Raw genomic sequence first — 26,766 nt, 5'->3', positions numbered from 1 at the left:
GCCACTGGTTATAGGTAAAAAAAAAACGCCGACTTCCTTCGCGATTTCCGCAAAGATTTCGACATCACTATCTGCCAAATACAACTCTTCAGGTAAGGACAATGAAATTTTAATGATTATTGGGCGTATTATTTCAAAAAGTATTTATTGTTGCAACGGAAGTCACGTAGCAAGACTTTCTCGCACAGATGAATGGCTGATGACCCGCAGTTTTCAAGGCAGTGCTTGTTTTTTATTTTTGTTTTGATTTTTATTCTTAGGTTGTCACCGACTATAGGTCACTGAATCTGAAAAGAAAAATGCCCCACTTCCTCGAAGCCAATCGTGAGGAAATGCGAATGCATTGCGTAATGTCCATAACTGCGTTTCGCACGTGAGAACCCAATGTTAGAAGAATAACGTTTTATTTTTTTATACCGTGCAGCCAAATAGCGCCGTTCGCCACACGTGGCGGTTTTCTGTCGCGAGAAACGCGGTATGCGTTTCCAGCTCTAACTGCTAGCGTGCACGGTAAAAAATACTATGAAGTGAACAAAACAGAGTTTATGGCTCGGCGTTGGCGTTTCACAGCGATGTCTCGAGCAAATATTTCCGGATGTTCTTGAGAGGCGCCCAGCCAGCGAACAGTTGTGAGGCGCGAGCGTACGGGAAAGTGGGGCGCAAGGAGGAGAGTGAATGGCGAGAGAAGGAGTGGCGAAGCACAGCACCTACCCTTTCCTACACTCTCTCGCAACACATGCTCTGGTTGCTAGGGGCGACGATAATCGCGCGCGTCCGCAGCGCTTGCTATGGGAGAGGCAGTGAGAGTGGAGAGAGAACACCTGGCGGTGTGGGATTCTCTCTCCACTCTCGTTGGTCAGGCATCCGGCGTTGTACGCGGACGCCGCATACAACGCCGGATGCCTGACCAACGCCTCCTTGACACAGCCCGTCTAAGAAATGCATTTATCACTCGCCAGAAGTCGCACATTACCCAGAGTACGCGGAGCCTTCGCATGATCTCCAAGGTTGCGAGTCTAATGCGGTCATCTGTGGTGCGTTGATCATCTGTGGTCCGCACCACATCTGTGGTGCATCTGTGGTGCGGAAAACAGGGACGCGCCTGCCACGTACAACGAAATAACAAAACATTTTTACCTCGCGCGGAGACTATATCCACTCCCTCATCCAAATCTTAATAGGCCACAAGCCCTTACGCTCAGACTACTGCAGACCGACACGTACCCTAACCTGAGATCCCTTCACGCTATTTATCCTGACGTGTTCCCCAATGACGCTTGCCCCGAATGTGGGGATGTATCCACGCTGGCGCACATGCTCTGGGAGTGCAAGGCAATGTACACTAACCCCAACACTACATCGGTCAGGTGGGAGGCGGCCCTTCGCACTCCCTCCTGGCCGACCAACTTTGGGCCGTCCAGCAGGCCCGCGGAGCGGCCGATAGGCTTGGCCTAACGGTCCCGACGTGGGAGACGCCCGCTGCGCGCTGACGCGCGCCTTGCAGGACCTCAAATAAAGTTTCGCAACCAATTGGGAGGTTACGCAAAATAGTGTAAGCTCTAAAACTAAGATTTATCGTAATTAACACTTTTCTTACAGTTGCATCCGTTACCTCTATTAGCACTCGCAAAAATAGCAATAAATCCAGTCTGTATGATCCACCCGACTATTGGCCTATCCCCGCGAGTGGGTAGGTGCCAATCATCTAAGGAGCATCATCGTCATCATTAACTGTGTTAGCTACAGCGGCACTACCATATACCTCGTGGCCCGTGCCAGTCGAGCACGAGAAAGGCAGAAGAAGCGACGACTGGTGTTTCTGGGCTTAAGTCCCGGTTCCGCTCTGTATCACCGTTCGCCATGGAGAACATTCGGAGCATCCGGTTTCTCACTTTTATTCTTTACTTCTGCGCCGTAAGTACACGAATCATCGCGGCACATATCGAATATCTTAGATACATTGCACGCCGATTCCTATCGGAGATACTTAATGTATTTAACGTAAACTGGCCTGTGGAGGGATTTTCAACGCCGTTATGTTTTGTTTGTGAGAACTACTTTGGCAAGAGTAACGTTTATTCTAGAATTGCATCACTGAGACATACATTTAAATTACTTACAGCAAGCAGAGGTACCAGGACACCGATGTTCTCTATTGGGGACCTTTCGTAGGATTAGGATGGCGCCATTACCATGACGTTGTCTTGCATTACATATTTGACTTATCCGAAAACATATAAATATTGTGGAATACCGGATCACGTGGTCGTAATCTTGAGCAGCTACGGAACTCAACCAGATGAACATTGAGTGGTTATAGGCCTTTAACCAAGAGGATTTTACGCCGTGAAGCTGGTATAAATCTGCGGCAGTGGCGTAACTGTGAACACGTTTCTTTTTTTTTACTGCACTATGCATAGTATAAGAAAGTGCGTATTTAATTTTAGTTATACTAGTTATCTTGAAAATTCGCTGCCAGCGTCGAATAGCCCGGTTCTATTATGATAATATCAATCCGAACACCTATATGCCGAACGTGCTAAAACTGTGTTATTGAGTAGATGCCGCTGACGGGCCGCTGACGACAGTTGGTTTCTCAAGGAAATGAGAAATGCTTGTCAGAACTCGAAATGAATATTCGACGATTACAGCCTGCTCAGCTAGCTGGTAAAGTGGCACTATGAAAGAGAACACAAATCTAAAAATGTGGGATACAGCTTCTTGTCAATTATCGAGGAGTAGAAGCTCCCGAAGTTGTCAGATTACAGCCTCTGACGGACTCGGGTTCGAAGAGATGTTTTCAAAGAGGTCGACTCCACACTCCGATTCTAAACTCGGCGCGCGTCTCACTCGATAACAAAAACTTGAAGGCCGTTTAAGCTTCTCATTCAACAGGGGAAGGCCACATCATTTCGTGCTGCGTCGGTTTCATGGTGCACGTGCATTTAAATTCATTTCCCACAGCGCACTCGAATCTTACTGCCCACTATACTGCTAAAGATTGTTCCAGGGAGTGCATAAATAAGGTGATGTTTCGTACTTTCAGGTGAGCAACTTTTTCTGTGCCTGTACAAGTGTCATGGGTGAATACAGCAGGGTCAAGGGTGAGTGATTATTTTCCGTGTAATATTTGCGCTTCTGAGCACTGAGGTATGCCGCGTGTCTCTGCCCTATAGTCGGACATAACCGTTTACCAACTCAATTAATCTATACATGATTCAAGTTTTATTGCGACAGCAATTATACGGACACCGGGTGATTGTTTGCCGTCGCCGTGATGTTCCATATAGAGTCTAGACCAATAAAATCGCCTCACGTGTCGCATGTTTTGTGTTTGAGTGGAAGTGTGTGAGGGCTGCCGATGATCGCTGCTCAAGCAGGAACGTATAGCTTGCTGACTGTATTTCGTCGCGTGACAGGCGCGTCACAGTAATAGCCGATAGGAGGAGCAGGTGTGTGTAGCTTAGGCAGGAAATGTGCACTTTGAGCGACCGGGCGTAATCAACCGTATATTTAGAGGCAACCGTATATTTAGAGCAACCGTATAAAGCAACCGTATATTTAGAGGGGATCCGCAGACAGCTCTTAACCTTCGACGACTGGTAAGATGGGTTGCTCTCTCACCGGAAAGTTTGTGTTGAAGCCATATACAGTACGAATATCACTATGCTCGCTGTGGCGACCTCGTTTCGTTGAGCAGCGAGCTGCTGCCCTTTCTTTGTATAACATTCTGAATTGTTTCTGGCAGAATTAAATCTGGGAGAACCACGTCTCCTTCAAATATTTTTATGTATATTTGTCACGGCTTTGTCAAGACAAACCTTCAGTCAGCTTCAGAAGCTTGGGGCCGAGTTCACAAAATTTATTTTTCGTATGTGCGTTCGGTCATTGGCTAGCTGGTTTTGCTAATCAAATGCTAAAGATAGACGTATAACTTGAAAAACGGCCTCTGCGAACAACTCTGCAAACACTGTGCAACCAATATAAACCCGTACTTACTTGTTTCGTTTTTTTTAATTTTTTTCTAAATACCACTAATTTGTGAAACATTTTGCGAGAAGTAGTTGTGCAAGGAAATGATGTGTTTGATTTTCAAATATTTTTAGATATATATGGGACAACTATGATATATCTTGCTTGTGGGCCATTGTTAAATACATGTGTCTGTGAAGAGTTCTTTATTGTGCCCTTTGTGTAAGAGCTCTCCAGGCAGGATTGACAGCATTACTAATTATATAAATATGTCTGAGATCGTGATAGGTGAATAGTCTCTCATGGAAGTTTTTAAACTTGAGGCGTCTTTGTCAACTGGGGCCTTAAATTCTACTATTCAGAGTAATGACGCAGTGCATGCAAGCAATTTTTTTCCCAATATATCAAGTTCTCCCTTGATAGGGTGATTAAATAGCACAGCTTTTTTTCCGACACCATTTCTGCACAAAAAATTTCTGAATACCAACAGCAAAGTAAGAATGAATATGCGAACTTTTTGTTCCCAACATTTTTTTGGCAATAGTCAACCTGTTTTTGGTAATATTTTGTGCGACGTCCTAATTGGCTGACATCTGTGCGTGCATTTGGTCATAGTGTAATAACAGTATCTGCTGACACTTGTCTCGTTTCGTATTGTTCTATCACCAAATTTTGTGTCGAGTTCGATGATTACTGAACTAATAATGGCTTTTTTTTTTGCTGTGTACACGTCATGTGTTTTAGTTTTAATTTCATTCGTCGAAACATTATAGTATACAACTGAAACTAAAACTTTCTGTAGCTTTGATATTTCTATTTTGACGCAGCGGAAGGACTCGTCTTCGACATCATCTACGGCCTTGGATGTGGCCTCAATTTCATCAGTGACGTAATGATGATCCAAGCGCTGTGGAAACTGGTACGTGAACAGTGCTAATACTCGTTTCGGAATGCGCTTTTTATTATACAGCATTCCGGCATTGTAGATAACACGGTTGACGCAGCCAATAGAGGGGGGGGGGGCAGCTCACCCACTTGCGAATTCTCATATTTCCATGGTTTACACATACGCACACAAACCAACCCATGTATAAACATACGTACAAAAAGGCTGACCCCCTCCTCCGGAGCAAATTTTTTTTGTCGAAGACTCCACTTAAAAGATAACTTTGTGCATGTGCAAAGTTTTATTGTCGGTGCCATTGTCAACGCAGAGAGAGGCGAAGGAGAAGTTTCTACTGTTCATCATCTGGAACACCTTCACAACCTGTGCCTGTTACGTCACGGATATATTCCAGAATAGTTTCACCAGCAAGCACGTAAGAGGCCAGCCACTATTCACCTTAGTTTGAATACTTTGTTTGTGCGAAATTTGTTGTCTTGGGCAAAGGATAACGTTTTGTTACCTGATGGAGGGTATGGGCACTTTCACAGAGATGCTGTGCATAGAACAGTGATGCCTCAGCTCAGTAAAGTAACGATATAATAGACTACAGGACACCAATGTTCCGTTATGAGATGTCTTCCGCATTCGCTGATTTGTTCCTGGTACTATTTAACTGGCCAACCAAAACACTGCATTTAGGAGGGCTTGACTTTCGATAAGAAAGCTTTGCTTTTATCGACCATGGAAAGATATCGTTCAGTTGTTTTCATTATGTTATGTTATCTGGAACCTACCCGGCCGGTTTTACTCGACGAAGCGCCAAAAATATCTCGTGACCTGTCGCAACATGTGTGGTCCCTAAATTGATTCGTATAAGCTAACCTTGATTGATATGTGGGGTTTAACGTCCCAAAACCACTATATGATTATGAGAGACGCCGTAGTGGAGGGCTCCGGAAATTTAGACCGCTTGGGGTTCTTTAACGTGCACCCAAATCTGAGCAGTATAAGCTAACCTTACGGCTCTTACATAACATCCAAGCGCCGGGAAAGTGACAGGCTGCCATTGTTGACGTTTGCTTTTTCAAACCGAGAGATTATTGCAACCTGGCGTTACGTCATCAAGAATGCAGTGAATACGCATGCGCAAGCCAGGTCTGCATGTGTACAAGTACACCAGCATCATTGAATAAACGGCTTTTTCGTTTCCTGCTGCTCGGTTGTTCACGGTAGTCGGCGGATCACCGTCGAGAGCAGTCGCACCTCACTTCGGCTCCGCCAATTTTCGGCCCTCGCGTCGGTCCTTTCGACCCTATCCGGATAATTTCTTCACGGGTGGCTGGAGCACATTGTCTGGATTTCTTCGACACCCACTTTATTGCGAAACTCGCCCGGGGTGGCCCGGGAGAGCTTTCGAAAGCCTTCGACCACGCCGTGCACCGACCTAGGCCTCTTAGGCCTAGCTCGAGTGCGGCCGCCTGCACATCAGCTGACAGACGGAGCGACCGCCCGGCCGCCCGCCGCTGCCTCGTCGCCCATCTCCTAGCTGTCCACCGCTATGGAGTATATTGTCGAAGGACAGGACGTGTCCCCCGAGGAACTCTCGGACGAATCCTGGCAGTCGCCAGGCCTCCGCGCCCAAGAGCAACGCCGCGCAGCCTTGCGCCTTGCCACCGCCGCAACTAAGCCCACCACCACGCCGGCTTCTCTGCCCTCGTCGAAGCGGGTAAATACATCGCCTCCGCAGCACCGCCGCCGCGCTCCGCTCCCTCGTCTCCCGGCGGACACGATTCACATCGTCGGCCGCCCAAAAAGCCCCGTAGAACTCACCAAGCTACAGCCTTGGCACTTGTACACCGCCTTGCTGCAAGCAGCGTTCCTGCAAGACCTCCCGCCCGCATCTCGCGACACGGTGCGGATCCACCCCGTCAACAACACTTTTACGCTCAGCGTCGCGGACTCGGCTCGTGCACAAGCATACCTCCGCATCACCTCCCTCACGGTTTCCGGCAACACTTTCACCGTCCACCTTTACGCCCCACCGCCAGACGATGCCCTCAGGGGCATACTGTACCACGCCTTCGACGACTTCACGGACCAAGCCATCCTTGAAGACCTTCAGGCAAGCAATCCTACCCTCTCTGTTGTGGGCGGCCGCCGCATGGGCAAGGCCCCTCACATCTTGGTCACCCTCATGGAGCCGAAACTACCGCGGTGGATCTTCTACCACGGTGTCCAGCTTCGCCTCCTTCCGTTCCGCAACAAGGTGGAAGCCTGCTACAATTGCCGCTCGACCGGCCACCGGACCGACGTGTGCCCCAAGCCGCGGCAGGAGCGGTGCCATCGGTGCGGCGCTGCTCACCCCACACCGCCCGAAGGATCGCCACCCACTTGCAACCCCCGCTGCATCGTCTGCAATGGGAATCACTCCACGTACAGTTCCAACTGTAAACACCGCTACGTGCAGCGCCCTCAACGCCAGAAGGCCCCGGCACCTGACACACACCCCCCGCCACAACAGCCTGTTCCGCCCGCAGCGGTAGTGCGCTCTTCCCAGCAAGCAGCAAGTGGTCCCTCACCAGCTCCACCGCCCAAGTCGGTTACTGCCTCTCCGCCCCCCGTACCAGCGGTGCCTAAACCCACATCACAGCCCATGAATTCGACATGGCCCCGCGGCGCCCCCGGCTTGCCCTCGGAGCCGCAGGTTGTTGCACTGCAGCAAGAAAACGCCTCCCTCCGACAGCAGGTCACTGCACAAAGCGCTCAAATTGCAGCTCAGAAGACCCAAATTGATTCCCTCCAAGCGAAACTGCAAGCTCTTGAAGAGAAGCTGGAATCAGCCATCACAGTGAAATCCTCTCTGCCCTCTACCATTTGCTCCTCCTCCGACATGGACGTTCAGACTCCCGAAGGATGCACTGGCAAGCGCCGTCGACCCAACACTCCCCTTGAATCTCTTCACTTTTCTGAAGAGGTCCAGGTATCCATCAAGACGGCCTTGGTGGATCTTGAAGAGCGGTTGGATAGCCGCTTCAACTCCGTCCACCAGCTTCTCACTGCACAGCACGAAGCTCTAAATTCCCTGCGCACAGACTTCGCCGCCTACCCCCCCGCCACGTCCTTCCAATCTCTACAGTCAACAGTTGATAGCCTACAAACTGCCATGCTTGGAAGCATCCGAGCAAAGCTACCCCTCCATGCCCGCACCACCACCTCCTCCGGCGCCGCCCGAACCTCGCAAACACCGGTCGAGGCAACATCTTCCGCTGTTAAAAATGGCTGACCGATCCATCGTCACCATTTGGCAGTGGAACTGCCGTGGTTTTCGTCCCAAGCGTAACCACCTCCTTCTCCACCTACAACAACTAGACCCCTCGGACGCGCCTGATATCATCGTACTACAGGAAACTCACGCCGACGTCTCCCTCTCGGGTTACGTCGCCTACAACCAAGTAACTCACCATCCTCTGCCCCATCCCGTGACGGCCGTCCTCACCCGGCGGACGCTCGCTGTCAATCGACACGATCTACCCTTCCCTGCAGTCCATCACGTCTTTCTCGAGACACTACCTCAGCAACGTGAACAGCCCTCTCTGTTTATTCTCAACGTGTACAACCCCCCTCGCTCCACTGAAGACGCGTCTCTCCTAGCCTTGCTCCGTGCCGCTGCAGCGAAAGCAGCCAAATCACCCCTTCTTATTCTCGGCGACTTCAACGTCAAGCATCCGGACTGGGGTTACTCGAAGGCAGATGGCCCCGGAAGGAGGCTGTGGCAGCTCGCTCACGATCTCAACCTTTCCCTGCTCACCGACCCCACGCAACCAACGCGCATCGGCAACAGTGTGTGCCGCGATACCACCCCGGACCTCAGCTTCTGCCGCAGCGTGCCCGACGCGCGCTGGTATAACACGCATCAGTCCCTCGGCAGTGACCACTATGTCCTCACCATTCAAGTTCTCACCTCCCCCAGCAAGCCGCGCCCACACACGGCCCGCTATACAGACTGGGACGCTTTCCGAGAACGCCGGTTGCACTCCGCCACTTCCAACATCGAGGACCTCTCGACGTGGACCGACCAGCTGCTAGAGGACCTCGACGCAGTCACCGCCTCGATCCCCACCACGAAGGACTATCCGGCAACTGACGCCCGTCTTGCCCACCTGTGGGCCGCCCGCACCGGCCTTTGCAACCGTTGGCAGAAGCAACGTCACAACCGTCGCTTACGCCGCCGCATTGCGCACCTCGATCGTACGATCGAGCAACACACCACCGCGCTCGCCCGCCAACAGTGGGAGCAGCTCTGCTCGGGTCTCTCTGGTCAGTTGGGCTGCAAACAGTCCTGGCATCTCCTCCGCCACCTCCTCGACCCTGCTTCTGCCAAGTTGGTCGCTCGGCAGCAGTTACAACGAGTGGTCCGGGCTTACCCCGGCGACACTCCGTCGCTGATGGCAGACCTGTCCGCCAAATACCTTCAGCTTCTGCCTCCTGGCACACCTCCTCCCCCTCTCGCGTCCTACTCTGGGGCCCCCAACCCAGTACTGGACGCCGATATCACGGAAGCGGAGGTCTACGCGGCATTACAGAAGCTCCGCACCACTTCCGCCCCCGGCCCAGATCGCATCCCCAACAAGCTCCTCCGAAACCTCGACGCCCCTTCGGCTGCTACCCTCACTTCGTTCCTCAACGAGTGCTGGCGCTCCGGCAACCTCCCCCAATCATGGAAACACGCTCGCGTGGCTTTCATCCCCAAGCCGGGCAAGAAACTCACAATCGAGAATCTCAGGCCCATTTCACTCACCTCGTGCGTCGGCAAGCTTCTAGAACATGTCGTTCTCGCTCGCTTGCAAACGTACACGGACGCACACCATCTCCTTCCCCACACCATGCTTGGTTTCCGCCCCCACCTATCCACGCAAGATGTCCTCTTACAACTCCACCATGATCTCCTCGACCCACCCACATTTTCAGACACAAAGGCTCTCCTTAGCCTGGACCTTCACAAGGCGTTCGACCACGTCTCCCATTCGGCTATCCTTGCCGAACTCGCAGCCCTCAATCCCGGCACCCGCACCTACAACTACATTCGCGCGTTCCTCACCGCCCGCACGGCCGAAATCATCATAGGGGACCTCCCGTCTCCCACGTACGAGCTTGGCCCTCGTGGCACCCCTCAGGGCGCCGTCTTGTCGCCTTTTCTATTCAATCTTGTCCTCCGCTCGCTTCCTGGCAAGCTGGACCGTATCCCCGGTCTTAAACACACCCTGTACGCGGACGATATTGCTCTCTGGGTCACGTCGGGCTCTGACGGCCATATCGAGCAGACGTTGCAACGCGCAACCGACGTCGTCACGTCCCACGTGCACGCGGCCGGTCTTACTTGCTCAGCGGCCAAATCGGCCCTTCTTCTCATGCGGCCTCCCGACCGGCGTCGCTACAAAACTCCCCACCCCACCATCACGGTTCATGCCAACTCTACTCCTGTCCCCGTCGTTTCGCATCTCCGCGTGCTCGGGCTGATCCTACAGTCCAACCGCCATAATACACACACCATAGACAAGCTCTCGCTCTCGGTGCAGCAGACCGCACGTATGCTCGCCCGTGTCCGTGCGCGGCGTGAGGGCATGCGAGAACACGATCTACTTCGCCTTGTCGACGCTTTCGTCGTTTCCCGCCTCACGTACGGCCTTCCTTATACACGTCTCCTAAAATCGGAACGCGATAAAATTGACGTCCTCATCCGCCGGGCATACAAGACTGCCCTCGGCCTTCCCCCCAACACGTCCACCGATCGTCTTCTCCGTTTGGGTGTACACAACACGCTCGACGAGTTGATTGAGGCTCACCGCTCCGCTCAAGTGCAACGCCTTTACCGTTCGCCGACCGGTCGCCACATCCTTTCCTCCATCGGCCACGACACCTCCTCCCACCCTCCGGATCTGGTCTCATTACCCCATGCTATTCGAGCGGCGTTCTACATCAAGCCGCTACCTAAGAATATGCTGGCGGGCCACCACGACGCTCGCCGCCAAGCCCGTGCCGCCATGCTTCACGCAAAGTACGCCGACCACCCGGCCGTCGCCTACGTAGATGCGGCCCGATACAATGCACGCAGGGACGCCTTCGTAGTCGTTTCCGTGTCGCCCTCCTCAGCTCCTTTGGGGCCGACCATCACGGCTGGCACCGTCAGAACGCCTTACGCCGTCGAGGCGGAGGAAGTGGCCATTGCTTTGGCCGCGACCTCGGCTGACGCAAGCGTCATAATCAGCGACTCGAAACAAGCCATCTCGAATTTCGCGCGAGGTCTCGTCTCGCCTACCACCCTACGGCTACTTCGGCCCCTACTGCAGCAAGATGAGCAGTGCCGCATAGAACTGATCTGGGTCCCCGCCCACTCGGGTCACCCCGGCAACGAGACAGCTCACCAACGCGCTCGAGGATTCGTCGACCGAGCGGTGGGCCACTCAGAGTCGGACGCCCTGGTGCCGGAGCCCCTGGTCACCTACCACGACATCACTCAGCACTATCGCCTCGAGCGATATTTCTATTCACATCCTCACAGCAGCCTTCCCAAGCGGTCCGAGATCGCCTGGCGTCGCCTACAGACCCGCACCTTCCCGTGCCCCCTCGTGTTTTCATACATGCACCCAGGTGCCATCGATCCACGCTGCTGCCTGTGCGGCAACGTTGCCTCGTTGAACCACATCCTCTGGGGCTGCCCGGAGGATCCCCCGCCCGCCGACCTCCTTTGCTCACCCCCCACCGAGGGACAATGGGAGGCCCTTCTCTCCAGCAACGACATAGACATCCAGACACGGGTCCTGAAACGAGCGGAAGAAGTCATCGAGAAACACAGCCTGGCAGCCTTCGTGGCTTAGCCTCCCTTACCCCTCACCCCTTCGACTAATAAAGTTGTTACTCACTCGGTTGTTCACATGGTGTCAGAAGTGGGATCGGTGGTTCGTTAGATACCACCGTGAAGTCGGGAATGAATCAACGCATGAACCGGCCGCCAACAACCGTTGTAGGGATGGCGTCAACACTGCTGCAGCCACCGAGACCGCTTGACACGGCTGGTGACACGTTTTACAACTGGACTGTTTGGAAACGTGAGTTTGACCTTTTTTGCTACAGCGACGGAACTGAGTATGCAGCCCAACTAAGTTCAAGCCGCTACTTCTTTGGTGACAGTAGGTGAAGACGCAAACAAAAAATAAAAAGTTTTGTACTTTCAAGTTCGACAGCGATGATGACAAATAAAAAGAGCTCGGAAATATCATAGCTAAGTTCGAGACCCGTTTCAAGCCATCTGAGAATGTAACCTTTAACGAATTCCGATTTGGGTTGTTATGCCAGCGAGTCCTCGTCAAACGACCGTGCCTCTGAAAAAGGCAATCTGGGTCAAGGCCAGCCCGCCGTCTGCCCGACGCGAACATCTCAACGGCGTGAACACGCGCGGCGCCTCTCTCGCCCACGTGCATTGAGTCATCGGCGCACGTGACAGCGAGCCGGCGTTCTCGTGCCGGGTGGTCTGACGCATGGCGCGGCGACCCCCATTGGCGGAATCTGCCCGGACGACCCGCGGCGCTTCTGATTGGACACTTTGGTTGGACCCGGTGTAAATAAAAGAAGCCCTGCGGCGCGTCGCGATCGGAGGTCCTAGGAGAGGAGTCCCCGTGTCGGAGTGCCGACATGTGTGTGAGTCAGCGGTTTTAGGCGAAAGGCTGACCTATGTGTTAGAGAGAGGAGCTCGGCTCTTCGAGTCTCTGCCGGCCCCAGTGCCGAAATTGTAACGCCTCTGTATATATGCTGTACATAAACCTTGTTTAACTCACCGTCGTCTCGTCCGCTCGTCTCCTCAGCTCTGCGCAGAAGCAGTCGCGAGCTGAGAAACATACGCTACCAAACGGCTGGTGACCTTCCCGGCGGGGTCGAAAGCAGTGGCGCCTCCGGGACCGCGTCGGCGTCGCCGTCTTTCGCAACAGTGGTGGCTTCGGCGGGATCGGTCCGCCGTTTCTCAACAGTGGTTGGCAGCTGCGGGATCGGCCGGCGTCAGCGACATCGATGCGGTGAGTGCCTGATGTTTTCCCCTCAGTTCACCAGACTACTCTAGCTCAGGTTGTAGTAGTTTAGAGAAGGGCTGTGTGAAGCATTAGAGTGAGCTTTGATCGTTTCAAGCAAAGTCGAAGTGCTTTGAAACCAAAGTTAATGCGGAGGGGGTAAACACGGGAGAGTGAAAAGTTGCTTGCGCGTCTTGCTAGTTGACTTATAGTGGGTACGGCAAGTAAATTGTTAACAGGGGCAAACAGCAAGAGGCTAGTGTGAACGATGGAGAACCTTAAAGTGAAGGAACTCATCGAAATTTGTGAGGAACTCGGCATTACTTTGGGCCGTGCGAAACGAAAGCAAGCGATCCTTGAGATCATGAAGGATGAGGGAGTGTCGGCTGAGGAAGTCGATGAGGCCTGGGTGGATATTAAAGCACGCCGTGAGGAGGCTGAAAGGCGAGAAGTAGAAGCTCGCGAACGTGAGGAGGCTGAAAGGCGAGAAGCTCGTGAAGAGGCTGAAAGGCGCGAAGCTCGCGAACGTGAAGAAAGGCGCGAAGCTCGCGAACGTGAAGAAAGGCGAGAAGCTCGCGAGCGCGAGGAGGCCGAGAGACAAGAGCGCCTAGAGTTGAAACGACTAGAATTGGCAATCCTACAGTGTTCGCAGGCGCCTAGCGTAGCTTCTCCGACGATTCAGGTCAGCGGTTTCAGAATTCGGGACCAACTGCCACCGTTCGTAGTAGGCGAGGACATGGCGAAGTATCTCGTCAAGTTTGAACACGTCTGTGAGCGAAATGCTTTGGAGCAGTCTCTTTGGGCGCGGAACCTGCTAGCTCTTCTTCCCGGCGAAGTGTCCGACGCGATAACTTGCTTGTCGAGGGAAGCGTTTGAGAGCTATGACGAGGTTAAGGAAGTGCTCTTGAGACGTTATAAGTTGTCACCCGAGGCTTTCAGGCAAAGGTTCCGGTATGCTAAAAAGGGGAATGAGTCACACGTTGACTTCGCGTTTCGTCTTAAAGCCGATTTGATCGAATGGCTCAAGGGCGAAGGTGTTTATGACGACCGCGATAAAGTGGTGGAATGCGTTGCATTGGAGCAATTCTACCGCTGCATCGAGGAGGATGTTAAACTTTGGCTGCAGGACAAACTTGGTGAAGTACAGTTAAACAAGGCAGCAGAGTTAGCTGAGGAGTATTATACTCGCCGAAAGTTGCATAGCAGGGCAGTGCGCGTTGAAAAGGATGAAAGAAAAGAGGGCTTTTCAAAGAAACCTGATCAACGGAAACCCGCTCCGCACCGTAATTTCAAAAAGGACCCGTCTCTATTACGAAGGACACTGTAGAGGAAGAGAAAATAGAACCGGAAAACAAACGGAAGCCGCTAATCTGCTACAACTGTAAAAAGGAAGGGCACATCGCGAGAAACTGTCAGGAAAAGTTTGCCTTCGCAACGATCCGAGAATCAGAAAAAAACATGCGGTTGTTGGAGCCGTATCTCCAAGAAATTAGGGTCAATGAGAAAACGTGCCGAGCACTTAGAGACTCAGCGGCAACCATGGACGTTGTCCATCCTTCATTGGTGTCTCCGGATGACTTCACAGGAGAATGCGCGTGGATCAGGCAAGTCGCCGAGGAGCAGAGTGTTCGCTTACCAATCGCCACCGTTGTCATTGAAGGCCCGTTCGGTAAGCTTTGCACCGAAGCGGCTGTGTCTGCCGCGCTGAATGGTCGTTTTTCTTATCTTTTCTCCAACAACTCGGAGCAGCTTCTCAAAGAGCAGGGCAAATCGTTCTTCCCCAACTTAGCGTGCATGGCTTCCACGCGATCGCAAGCGCGAAAGCTTTCGCGGAAGCTGGACCTGGTTCCATGCGGTGAACTCTCAAGTGACCTTGTCGGCGGGTCGACGGAACCCCAGAAGGGAAATTTTCCGCATGAGTCATGTGAGCAGTCACGCGAGCGGCCCGTCGCGGGAGCGGCCGGCGCGGTATGCGCTGGGGGAGACGACGTGGCGCCATTGAGTCAGAGCGAGAGGGTTGCAACGCTCTCGCCTGTAGCGGAAAGTTGGAGCGAGCTGCCGAGAGTTGATCGAGAGACGCTCATTCGGGGGCAGAGTGAGGATCTCTCGATTGAAGCGCTCGTGGAAAGCCAGAAAAACGCGGCAAAAGTGCTGTCGAAGGAGCACTACGAGAAATCGGGAAAGAAGCGCGCTTTTGAAGTTGATAATCAGGTAATGCGGCTGCAGCCACCCAAAAGGAACAAGCTTGAGGTTGATTGGGAAGGGCCCGCCAAAGTATTATCGAAGCCTTGCGATACAAATTATGAGGTGCAAGTAGGAAGGCGGCAGCACAAAATTTACAACTTGATGAAACCCAATGTTCAACATCAAGCGGTCGTAAATCAGCTGTTGAAGGCTCCAGTGGAAGAGGAAGCAGAAAATTTGAGTTCTAGTGAGGTGATCGAAGGGAGATCGAAAGTAATTTGGGAGCAGATAAACCTAGAGCCTAGCTTAAGTGAAGGAGGACCTGAGAAAGAGGACCTGAGAAAGATTGGTTCCGAGTTTGAAGACGTGTTTTCGGACCGCCCCGGAAACATGAGGGTGATCGAACACGATATCGAGCTAAGCGGTGAGGAGTCAATCAGTAGCAAGCCGTATCGTTGTTCCCCTGTGCAACGTCGCAAGTGTGAGCCGCTCTTGGTGCCGCATAGGTATCGTCGCCTAAAAGTGGCCGGTTACTGAGGTGGAGCATGTTGCTCCACAGCGCAACTTTGACGTTCGCTAAAGAAAAAAAAAAGGGAAAGGTAAACGTTAATGCAGGTGCATTGAGCAGTGCGTTTAGTTAGTACCTTCTCAACCTTTCGGTTTCTGGCTGGCGATTCGGGGCAAAATTTTGACCTCATCACGACCTGGCCTGAGCGCTCTCGTTCAGAGTGATCTCAAGGGGCCAACTTTATGTGGTATTCTAATCCGTTACGTTGTTGTACGTGAAAAAAAAAATTGAGTTGTCATTTTAGGGGTCTTTTGTCCCACATGTGCCTCTTGATGTAGAGGGAACAAAATTCCGATAGACACGTAGATAGGTACATGTTGTACTATACTTTGTCTAGTGTTCTGTCGGGTGACCGAGGGCACTTGCTTGTGTCGTGTGTTGTCTGTTGTCGAACCGTTCTTAGCAAGTTGCAGAACCATCGACAAGTGCTGAACCCGAAGATGGTCAGAAGAGACGAGTGAAGCTGGTCAGCAAGTTGTGGCGACAAGCCAGTGGGGCTGGGATCCGTCGTCAAAATGGGATGTGTTCCCGGACCAGTCTGGAGCTGTATTCTCCCCATGGCCCTGGAGGCGAACCTGGAGGGACCAGGCGAACGAGCGCACCTGACATCCGAGCCCCGTGGAAGCAGCTCGTCTTTCCGGTGCATTGTCTGGCGGCGGGGGTGCTGTTATGCCAGCGAGTCCTCGTCAAACGACCGTGCCTCTGAAAAAGGCAATCTGGGTCAAGGCCAGCCCGCCGTCTGCCCGACGCGAACATCTCAACGGCGTGAACACGCGCGGCGCCTCTCTCGCCCACGTGCATTGAGTCATCGGCGCACGTGACAGCGAGCCGGCGTTCTCGTGCCGGGTGGTCTGACGCATGGCGCGGCGACCCCCATTGGCGGAATCTGCCCGGACGACCCGCGGCGCTTCTGATTGGACACTTTGGTTGGACCCGGTGTAAATAAAAGAAGCCCTGCGGCGCGTCGCGATCGGAGGTCCTAGGAGAGGAGTCCCCGTGTCGGAGTGCCGACATGTGTGTGAGTCAGCGGTTTTAGGCGAAAGGCTGACCTATGTATTAGAGAGAGGAGCTCGGCTCTTCGAGTCTCTGCCGGCCCCAGTGCCGAAATTGTAACGCCTCTGTATATATGCTGTACATAAACCTTGTTTAACTCACCGTCGTCTCGTCCGCTCGTCTCCTCAGCTCTGCGCAGAAGCAGTCGCGAGCTGAGAAACATACGCTACCAAACGGCTGGTGACCTTCCCGGCGGGGTCGAAAGCAGTGGCGCCTCCGGGACCGCGTCGGCGTCGCCGTCTTTCGCAACAGTGGTGGCTTCGGCGGGATCGGTCCGCCGTTTCTCAACAGGGTCCAGGGATCAGCAAGAGGGAGAAGCGTTTAATGACTGGCTCACGGAGCTGCGAACTCTTACAAGAAGATACGAATTCAATGAGCTTGAGGAACGAATGATTCAGACCGGAACAATCCCTGGCATCAACGATAAAGATTTCCAGCAGAAGCTTCTCTCTGAAAACTCCTCGTTTTCAAAAGCAGTAGAAATGTGCCGCGCAAGAGAACCAGCATAAAAACAATTACGAGAAATCGACTGATCTTATTGATTGATGTGCGGGGTTGAACGTCCCAAAACCGCCATATGATTATGAGAGACGTCGAAACCGCGAGGAATCCGATCCAAAACCGACTATCCAACAATAACTGCCATCAAACAGAGTGCAACGCCTCGCCTGCACTGTGGTCTTGAAAAGCTCCATTATCGAAAATGTTTGGCTCGGGGTAAACCATGTAACAACTGCGGCAGAAGCAATAATTTTACTCGTGTGTGCCGTCAGCTAAAGCAAACATCAAGATGCACCACACGTGGAGTAGTAGTAAACAACTTTATTAACCACGTGTGAAGTGAAGCAAGTTGTTTCAGGCACTGACAAAGAATACTTTTTACAAGTGCTAGAAGCGTACGCTATCTTCAGTGAGGACTGTTGGTCGGCGATAATTGTTATTGCTCGCTCGGCGTTTTATTGCAATATTGACACGGGAGCTAACTGCATGCGTCATGCCTGCGTCGATGTTACGAAAACTAACAACACAGCTGGCACAGCTATGCTAGACCACTTTGCGGCGCTTTTTTTCGGCCACAAGCAAACCGCTCTTGATCTTGCTGAAGATCACTTTACCCACTTCGAACAACGCTCGGACGTGTTCAGTGGAATTTTTCACCGTACATCAGTTCATTCCCGTAACAGGGAGTGGCAGTGTTGCAGAACGCTTAGTACTGATATCCCGTGTACGCTCAGCCAACGCCCTGCAAGTCCAGCCGGGACCCAAGGGTCGGCTTCGATGATGTATATATTCCAAGGCCTTGGGGGAACAGAAGAGTGTTACGAAGAACATCGAACTCAATCCCGGAGCGCGAGGCAGTGTCAAGCCAGCCCGAAGAGTCTCGGTTGCTTTTCCAAAACGCTTGAAACATCAGCTCGATACAATGGAGCATGGTGTCGTCGTCGTCGTTCAAGGTAACTGAATTTACCGCCTAGGCAAGCCACATGATTGTAGCGGTTAGAAATTACAAAGTGCGCATTTGTTTATATCCTTCAGATTTGAATAAGTCTATACTGAGGGATCACCATCATATGCCAACATTAGAAAATAGTAGTTCCGCGCCTGCATTGGGCAAAGTACTTTTCAACGTGAAGCATCTTCGGGATTTTGGCAAATCAAGCTAGACCAAGAAACTTCATTGCCGTGTACGACCACTCCATACGACCGCTACAAATTTCTGCGCATGCCCTTCGGTATCGCCTCTGCCCCAGAAATGTTTCAGCCTTCTACCACAAAGTGGTAGAAGGCCTGAGTGGTGTTGCCGTTATAATGGATGACATTCTCTTATGGGGAAACTGTCAAGCAGAGTATGACTATAATCTAGCAGCTTTATTCGCACGCTGCAGGAAGCGCAATCTGAAGTTGAATTTAAAAAAAAAGTGCCATTTTTTGCAGCCGCAAGTTCGCTACATGGGTCACATCCTCCCCCAAGATAGACTCTGCCTGGGTCCCGGGAGAGTAGACGACATATTGAAAAAACCACCACCACAATTTTTTAAGGAGCTACAGGTTTTTCTCGGACTGATTATCTTTGTGGCTTGTTTCATCACAAAATGTCTTCACTGTCCCCTCCGAGAACTCTTGAAGAAGAACCCGGCATAGGTGGGGGCACAAAAGACCCACAAAAGTTGCTAAGGTCTTCACACTTGTTTAACAAAAGCACCCATCCTTTCCTATTTTGAGAAAGAAATTTGCATGGCGTTGTCACTAGGCGCTAGCCAGAAAGGAGTAGGGGCAGTTATTTTGCAAAACGCACGCCCTATCACCTACTCGTCGCGACTGCTTACCAAGGCGCGAGAGAATTACGCCTAAATCGAAAAAGAAATGCCAGCTATAGTTCACGAATGCGCAATGTCTGAAGACTGCATTCTAGGACAGCCAGAGATCGTCTCTGGCTTATACTTAGGAAACCACTTCGTGAGTGCCCGTTACGATTGCAGCGTATGAGACTCTCCCTTCAGAGGTTTCCTCTAAAGGTGATTTACAAGGGGATGCCCTTCCACGCTTTCCAAATAAGACTGAACTGAAAGAAGAATCTCTAGATTGTCATGTACATGCTCATTCATGTCTTCCAGTTTCTGATCCGCGCCTGCAGGAAATTCGGGAAGCCACTCAAGGACTCAACAATGACCAAATTGTGCAGCTATTCAAGCGAAAAATGGCCCGAGAACAAGCATTGGGCAACATGCTTGTCATTTCGCCAGTAAAAAGACGAGAAGTACTCCGTTCGCTCCATGCGACGCACTGAGATCAAGAAAAGATGAAGCCATAAGCCAAAGCCGTTATGTACTGGCCCGGCATGTCGGCGGATATTATAGCTCCTGCGAATGCGTGCTAACTCTGCCAAAAGTACAGGAGCCGGAAAGGCAGGTTAGCTATGCTCCGTCACGATAGACCTACTTTGCCGTGGCAAGTAGTCGAAGTCTATCTCTTCTACCACGAAGGCGATTACTATTCTATGGTCGATTACTATTCCTTTTATTTTTCGAGATCGACCAGATACGTCGAACTACAGCAGAAGCTGTGACAAACATGTGCATGTAAATCTTCGCCACGCATGGCATCCCGGCAAAGACATGTAGCAATAACGGCTCCCCGTTCAACAGGGCGCACATCAACCACGTGAATTCGAGTCCACATTACCCACGCTGTAATGGCATGGCTCAAAGGGCCGTCCAAGAAGCAAAGAAACTGCTGATAAATTGCCGCTTGAGAACTCTGAAGTTATATATTGGCTAGCTCGAATAAAAAAACGTGCCAAGATATGACCACCTAAGGTCGCCTGCCCGATGTCTCATGGGTCGACAGACGAGGACGAAGCTGCCCGTACTAGACTGCCACCTTGAACCCCAAACCGTGCCGACTGAAGTTGTTCTAAAGTGTCTCGACAAAACCCGGGGCAAACAACGCATCTTCTACAAAACAGATCAACACGGAATCTACCAGACGTTCTTAGTGGATCCTCAGTGTCTGTCTATAATACAAGCAAGACATGAGCACCAGCTGTCGTCATATGTCCGGCAAGTACTTCACGCTGTCGTTGTGGCTGAGAGCGGCCAGCATCTACGACGCACGCGAGAACACCTCGAACCAACCCAATGTCCGGTTTCCTCGCAGCAGACCACAAGTGCGATAGCGACCAATCAATTCAGCCCACAACCATACATCACCGAACAACCACCTGAAGAAACGCTCCGCAGAAGCATGCGAATGCGTAGAGAGCCACAACGCTATCCTCTCCCTGAGCTTCCCACTAAGACAGTTCAGCGAAGGTAGTGCAAATCTAACACTGTTTCACTGTGCACTCTTTCGACATTTTTGTGTTCCGTTCCATTCTGCTTTTTTTTCTTTTCCCAAGGGAAGCCTGGTGTGACGTCATCAATAATGCAGTGACTGCGCATGCGCAAGCGAGGTCTATGTACGAATAGACTGACATCACTGAATAAACGGCTCTTCCGTTTCCAGCTGTTCGGCTGTTGACAATTACTTCGTCAGAATAGCAGTGTATTCGAAACAATTAGGCAATCACCTGTTAACTCTGCCGTGAGCGTAAATAGCTGCTTCAAAGCACAGTTAGGAGTGCTCATGTCGTAACATGTAGTCAGGTAATCACTCGACACTGTTCGTACACCGGGCATTGCGTGTAAAGCGCTCGCTGGATTCCGTGCCGACTGGTTGTGCCCTCGTGATCTCCGACTACAGTGCAGCTCTGGCCGACTTGGTTGGTCCTACGCCATCTCCTGACGCAAGTCCCCGACGACGACGACAGCGTAGCTCTGGCCGACTGGATTAGCCCTACGTCATCTCCTGTTGCCGACAAGAGCTCTCGCCAGTGGTGCCCCGTCCTCGGACTCCTGTGACCGTGTTTCATCTTTCCTATCTTCTCTTAACTTCAGTCGTCGCTCGCTGTCCCTGCGCATCGCTCTCTCTATATATGCCTTTACTCCTATCCTTTTAATCCCTCCTTACCCCCATCCCTTGTGAGTTTCTGTTGAAGTGTCGCACTAGATACAGACAGTTTCGGTGCTCACTTTTCTCTTCTTTTCACTTTTATAACCACATAAGCACTGAGAAATATTGCACTGGGCGTCCTTACAGTGTCCATGTCCATAAAGTCACGCACTGATTTCAAATGCCCTTGTACATGTGCAGATATTCGGCTTGATCTTCATGCAGTGAGAGCCGAGTTACTGTGCTGCACACAATACGACCATGTACGTGCAGTGCAGACAAAACTGTTCATCCCGTGAGCCACGGAGATGAGATGTCGACAAGGACGACACGTACAGTGTCAATTTTTATGAAAGAGAATACGGGAATGCGATTACGCGAGAGCTGTAGATCGCCTTAAAGAGGGAGGGGTTGCAATCTTGCCGTTATCCATTAGCAACGAATGTTTGTTTTCCTCGCCGCGAGATGACGCGAGAAGAGATGGTTGCTCTCGCTCCCGCTTGAACGTGCTGCCAGCAGCCGCCGGAGCGTGCAGGCCAGGCGTCGCTTTGTTTCCTATCGTGAATATTGACACTGTGCATTGAACACCAATGATCACGTGGCGCCTACTGCGTGTTATAGCAGCACGGAAGGATTAAACGGGCACAATCAGCGGGCCTTTCTCATTGGCCCCGAGCGCACAGCCCATACTCGTTGCTGAGTGACTAATGTATTCTATAGCTTTCACTGCATTACCAAATAGTTGTTTGATTACATGAGAATAACGCGTATTTTTTAATACCCTCTGCTTAGATGAAGCTCGAGAAGCACCAGCTGGGAGGCATGGAAGAAGCGTCAGCTCGAGTAAGTGTAATGAATTAAGTCATGATTTCTGGATTATTTTGTTGATTCTAACGATAAGCCATTATTAATCTCATCGGGTATAATGCGATTACGGGAGGCGAAAGGGGTTCGCAAAGGAGTAGGACTACCATGCGCACTTTTACTTTAGATTTTTTTGTGTGAACGAAAGAATTATCAAGTTTTCTTCTTCCATCCATTTCATTCGGTCATTCCAGCGACGCAGGCGGCGCCATGTAGCCGTGCTCCGAAGCTGTGACACAGTGATGAATTGCGATGCAGGTCGGTCTTTCAGTAGTCAACCAATGAACGCGTCTTCACGCTCCGCAACGCTGACGCGCACGCTCGCGACATCACTACACTTCTAGTACACTCTAACATCATCGTCTCGTCCGCCATTTTGACCTACCGCTGCGCCGCCTATAGTCGGTGGAATGATCGAATTGCGATGGTCCCTACAACCGCATGTTTCACGCTTTTAGGTAGCATGCGAGGGTTTATTGATTAGCAGGTAGCTTTCCAAAAAAAAAAAATCACGTGTTGCGGACCGCCATGTGATAAAAATGAATGACCCCCATTGCTGCCACAGCTACGAAATGAGATATTGACGTCGAATCATATAAAATGGTCAAATGAGCAAAGCTCGCAGTAGAGTTTTTCAATCTGACTGCAGCGCCAAAAAGCAAAGCCTAGCGGATGAAAACAGCAACATTGAGATGGTGTCCGTGAAAATGAAACGCGACGCGCGCGTCTCCCTTCCTGCGCGAGTGGGCAGATTGTGGCCGGGCTACACGCATGCGCGCGTCTGCTTTATTGCGCGCCCCTTACGGCCAGTGCCAGCGAACTTGAGACGGGGCAGGGCGAGGGAAGTAGCTCCCTCTCGCCAGTGTAAGGGCAGAGTAACGGTGGGCAATTTAGAGAGGCATTCGTCCTTCAGTGGACACAAAAATGGGCTGATAATGATGCGGGGGAGGGAGAATTTTTGTAAATTGCTTTGTAAATTGAACGTTTTTAGGTAAGGGATGTGTCGCGCCAGTTAGAACGTTAGGTCTGCTCTGCGTAATCAGCAGTATTGCAGCCGTCTTTATAACTGAACTTCAGTTTGTATTTCTGTATTTTTTTAAATTTTTCAGAATACGATATTTTACTTTACCACGTTCTTAAGTACGGTGATCTTTGCTGCGAAGGTAAGTCTGCGCGCTATCCCGTTTGTGCTTACCTGAAAACATTATTCGTGCGTTTTAAACTGCACGTTAGCTTAACGAAATGATGTACTGCAAGTTTGTGAAGCTTTAGAGCACTAAGGCGCGTTCTGCATCGAGCATTGCTAACAGGCCATGCGGAATAAGCTGAGCGCATCAAAATAACACACGTAGCAATATCCCGACTTATCTTACGGATAGTTCGAGAATATGCGCACACGGAGCCGATCAAATCACGGCAATCAGAAGCGCAAGCTGGGTATCTAAGAGGTTATATTGAAGTGATGCTGGCAACGTCGCTGCGTAAAAAAATACAGAAAACAAAAAAGAAACGGCAGATCTTACGTACCATGGTAATCGATTTTACTTTACCACGTTCTTAAGTACGGTGATATTTGCTGCAAAGGTAAGTCTGCGCGCTGTCCCGTTTGTGCTTACCTGCATGCGGAAAATATTGACGACTGTGGTGTATTTTTTGTTAAGTGAAACGTTGCGAAATGACGCTAGAGATGTATGTATATGTCGAAACGTTATACGCGCAGACACGTATGTTGAACAGTGGCATACGTTTTCTATAACCTGTTGTTTACCATTGCTTAACGTTGAAAGGAGCAACATGGGTATTCAACACCAGACGAAATTAGCTTAAATAGAGCGCTTTGGCTTGCCAGGATGGTAGCCCTGGAAAGTGCCACGTTGACCAACTTCTGTGGATGGCACTTAGCTACAATTGGTGCTAACCCGACGTGACGCCTGTATCATTGGAGTACATACGTAATTTTTACAAAACTAGGTTGGAAGCGCTGCAACCACAATTGATGTTTTACTGTATTAGTCCGGCAGAGGGTGTTTTCTCATAGCAGTTCTTATCCGAGAGCTGACATGGCTCTGTGATAAAATACTTGATTGCCACGCAGCACGCTTCGTTCTGAATCCTGCTGAGGCCATATCATTTGTTCTTTGCGTTCCTCGTGTCAACGCTGCCGCTGTCGGTTTATTTTAACGCTCTTGGATTTAAATTACCAATGTCTATTCCCGCTGTTCTGAGGCAGATACAAGCAAACACCTATGGTGCATACTCGCATACCGCGGCCCATGGTATACTGGATTGTGCCACACGTCGGCTGGAAGGGGTTTGACGGTGCACGCGACATTATTCATGTCATAACAAGCGAGTCATATTCGTAAAACCATCTTGCACTCCCAAACTAATTTTGGTTTAGCCCAAGTTAATGGGATGATCACGAGAACACCCAGTTGTAGGCGGCTATAGACAGACAGACAGAAATAAAGAAAGAGAGACAAAGAAAAAAAGAGAGAGCGAGAGAGAAAATGAAGGAGACAAAGAAAGAGAAAGAGAGAGAAAGAGAGAAACGCTCAAAGGGTCAGCAGTACGCTAAGAAATGCTTCGCAATAAAACACTGCTTTGAAGGGAGTGTGCCGCGAAAATCGGAATCATATCAAGTTCATTTCACGAGAAAATTCTGGATGGTATTCGCAGATTAAAACTGCTCTAGGCAGTTAGACTTGGTCCATGAAGACCCTTACACTGGCAGCTTACGACGCTCGCAATACAAACTGGCGTATAAGATTACAGAGAACGTAAGTAATACTCGCTAAATAAGACGGCATCCAACGCTAATCTTGTCTGTCTTAATTACGACTTCGTCAGCGCCCACTACTCCCGATAAATTATAAGTGACTTTCGAAAGGGGAAAAAGAAAAAAATAAGCGCAGTTTGGTTACTGCCTCTCCCTCAATGGAGGGCACCTCCACAGTTCTGCGCAGAAGATGGGGGTAAGGAGGGTTTAAAAAGGATAGGGGGGAATTAAAGGTATCGAGATAGAGAGATGAGCAGGAAGAGAGAGGGGCGCAGGGACAGCCACATACGAAAGTAAGGAGCAGATAGGAAAGATGGACACGGTCGCAGAAGTCTGAGGACGGGGCACCACTCGGCGAGAGCTCTTGTCGGCGTCAAGAGATGGCGTAGGGCGAGTCAGTCGGCCAGAGCTGCGCTGTCGTCGGAGATCACGGGGGCGCAACCGGTCGGCACGAAATCCAGTGAGGGAGTCCCCCCTAATAAATGGTCATCTCATGTCTATAGTCCTTAAGGTTTCAAGTGGTCTACAATGGATTAACTTGACTATAATGTGTACGAAAGTATCGGCGAGATTGGGGGAGCCTTGTTTCTGGGCATGGGGTGGTGCAATTCGTTTTCGCAGTTGCTCTTTACCAGGTGTTCAAATTCACTTGTACAGTCCATGCGCCAACAGCTTAGACGGCAATATTTATGAGAAAGCTTTGAATTCTTCGGCAATCTTTTTATTGTATTTTCCTGAACTGCATATCATCTTATGTAACACGTTTGATATCTAGATCCAAGGCTGCCAGCCGAAGGAGCGCAAATATTCGGCTTTGTGCCTCGTGGTCTCTAAGCGTTTGACGATGACTATGCGTAAGCACGTTCGGCATGAAAGCCGCTTGTAAGAACTAAGGTATGTCATCCCTCCATTTCAGGGTGGTATTCTGTATGTCTTCTACCAGATGTACCAAAACTACGATCAGGTGGTGGCCGACGAGGAGGCACGGATTCGCGGTGACCAGCAATGCGCAACCGTCAATGCACCGGTGGTCACTGGATACATGTTCCAACAGGGACACCCAGTCGGGGTTCCCGCCGTGGGAGGTACGGCTCCTGTGGCTCATCCAATGGGCGGACCACAAATGGTGCCTCCGGGCTGGCAGGTGGTTCCCACCACTACCGCTCCTGGTTGGGCAGGGATGCCTCAAGGAATGCCTCAAGGGCCAGGCATGTCTCAAGGGCCTGGAATGCCCCAAGCACCGGGGCAGCCGTACTACGTAATGGTTCAAGCACCCTGCCCCCCAGGACAGCAGCAAGCCGCGGCTCCCAATCAGCAGATGTCTTTCTCGTCCGGGGGAATCGTGTACATGCCTTACTATCCCGGTGTCCAGCCCCAGCTTATGGCGGATCAACCAGTTGTATCTCCGAGTACGACTGCCCAAGCCACGACGGCCGAGTCTGCGTCCACCAAGGTTTCGCCAGATCATATGACAGCGACGGACGCGCATCTCCCGCGAGTGAGTCCAGAACACGACTCGCAGGCCAAGGAAGCTACCCCAACGTCACGGGAGTCGCCACAGAAGGTTCATGGCTCGCAGACCGAAGTTGGAACTGCTGAGGCCAAACCCGTTGAGTCCGTGCATGCCTCGGAGGTTGTGGCTCCCGAAAAGGAACGCGTTCACCATCACAAGCCGCACCATACTTCTCCAAAGTCAAAGGTGTCATCTGAATCAAAGTCGCCATCCGATGGTGGCTCTGAGTAGCCCGGGCTCGTTCTAACCGTGCTGCCCAAGCAAACTGCTCATCAGGTGACGCCGGCGTTTGTGACCGCCGTGGAACTGTTTCAATGGATTGCGCAGTTCCATGAGCACCCGTTGGCGAGATACTTTTTCATTGGCGCGCAATAAATTACTCGTGTATCGTACTTTCCA

General features: G+C 51.2%; 2 protein-coding genes across 2 annotated transcripts; both read left to right on the top strand.

Annotated features, from left to right (window-relative positions):
* Nucleotides 1-196: 196 nt before the first annotated feature.
* Nucleotides 197-26,766, top strand: LOC142803667 (uncharacterized). Its single transcript, XM_075889194.1, has 6 exons — nt 197-1,914; nt 3,047-3,104; nt 4,800-4,891; nt 5,187-5,291; nt 22,004-22,054; nt 25,771-26,766. Exons 1-6 carry the CDS (start codon nt 1,861-1,863, stop codon nt 26,596-26,598), a joined length of 1,188 nt encoding a protein of 395 aa, XP_075745309.1. The 5' UTR covers nt 197-1,860; the 3' UTR covers nt 26,599-26,766.
* Nucleotides 12,204-16,822, top strand: LOC142803668 (uncharacterized). Its single transcript, XM_075889195.1, has 2 exons — nt 12,204-13,398; nt 13,480-16,822. The coding sequence occupies exons 1-2, from the start codon at nt 13,184-13,186 to the stop codon at nt 14,240-14,242; spliced, it is 978 nt and encodes a 325-aa protein (XP_075745310.1). The 5' UTR covers nt 12,204-13,183; the 3' UTR covers nt 14,243-16,822.

The sequence above is a fragment of the Rhipicephalus microplus genome, chromosome 3 (assembly GCF_043290135.1).
Source record: "Rhipicephalus microplus isolate Deutch F79 chromosome 3, USDA_Rmic, whole genome shotgun sequence".
Classification (NCBI taxonomy): Eukaryota; Metazoa; Arthropoda; class Arachnida; order Ixodida; family Ixodidae; genus Rhipicephalus; species Rhipicephalus microplus.
The sequence above is the reverse complement of the archived record's forward strand: the minus strand, read 5'-3'. Positions and strand labels throughout refer to the sequence as shown.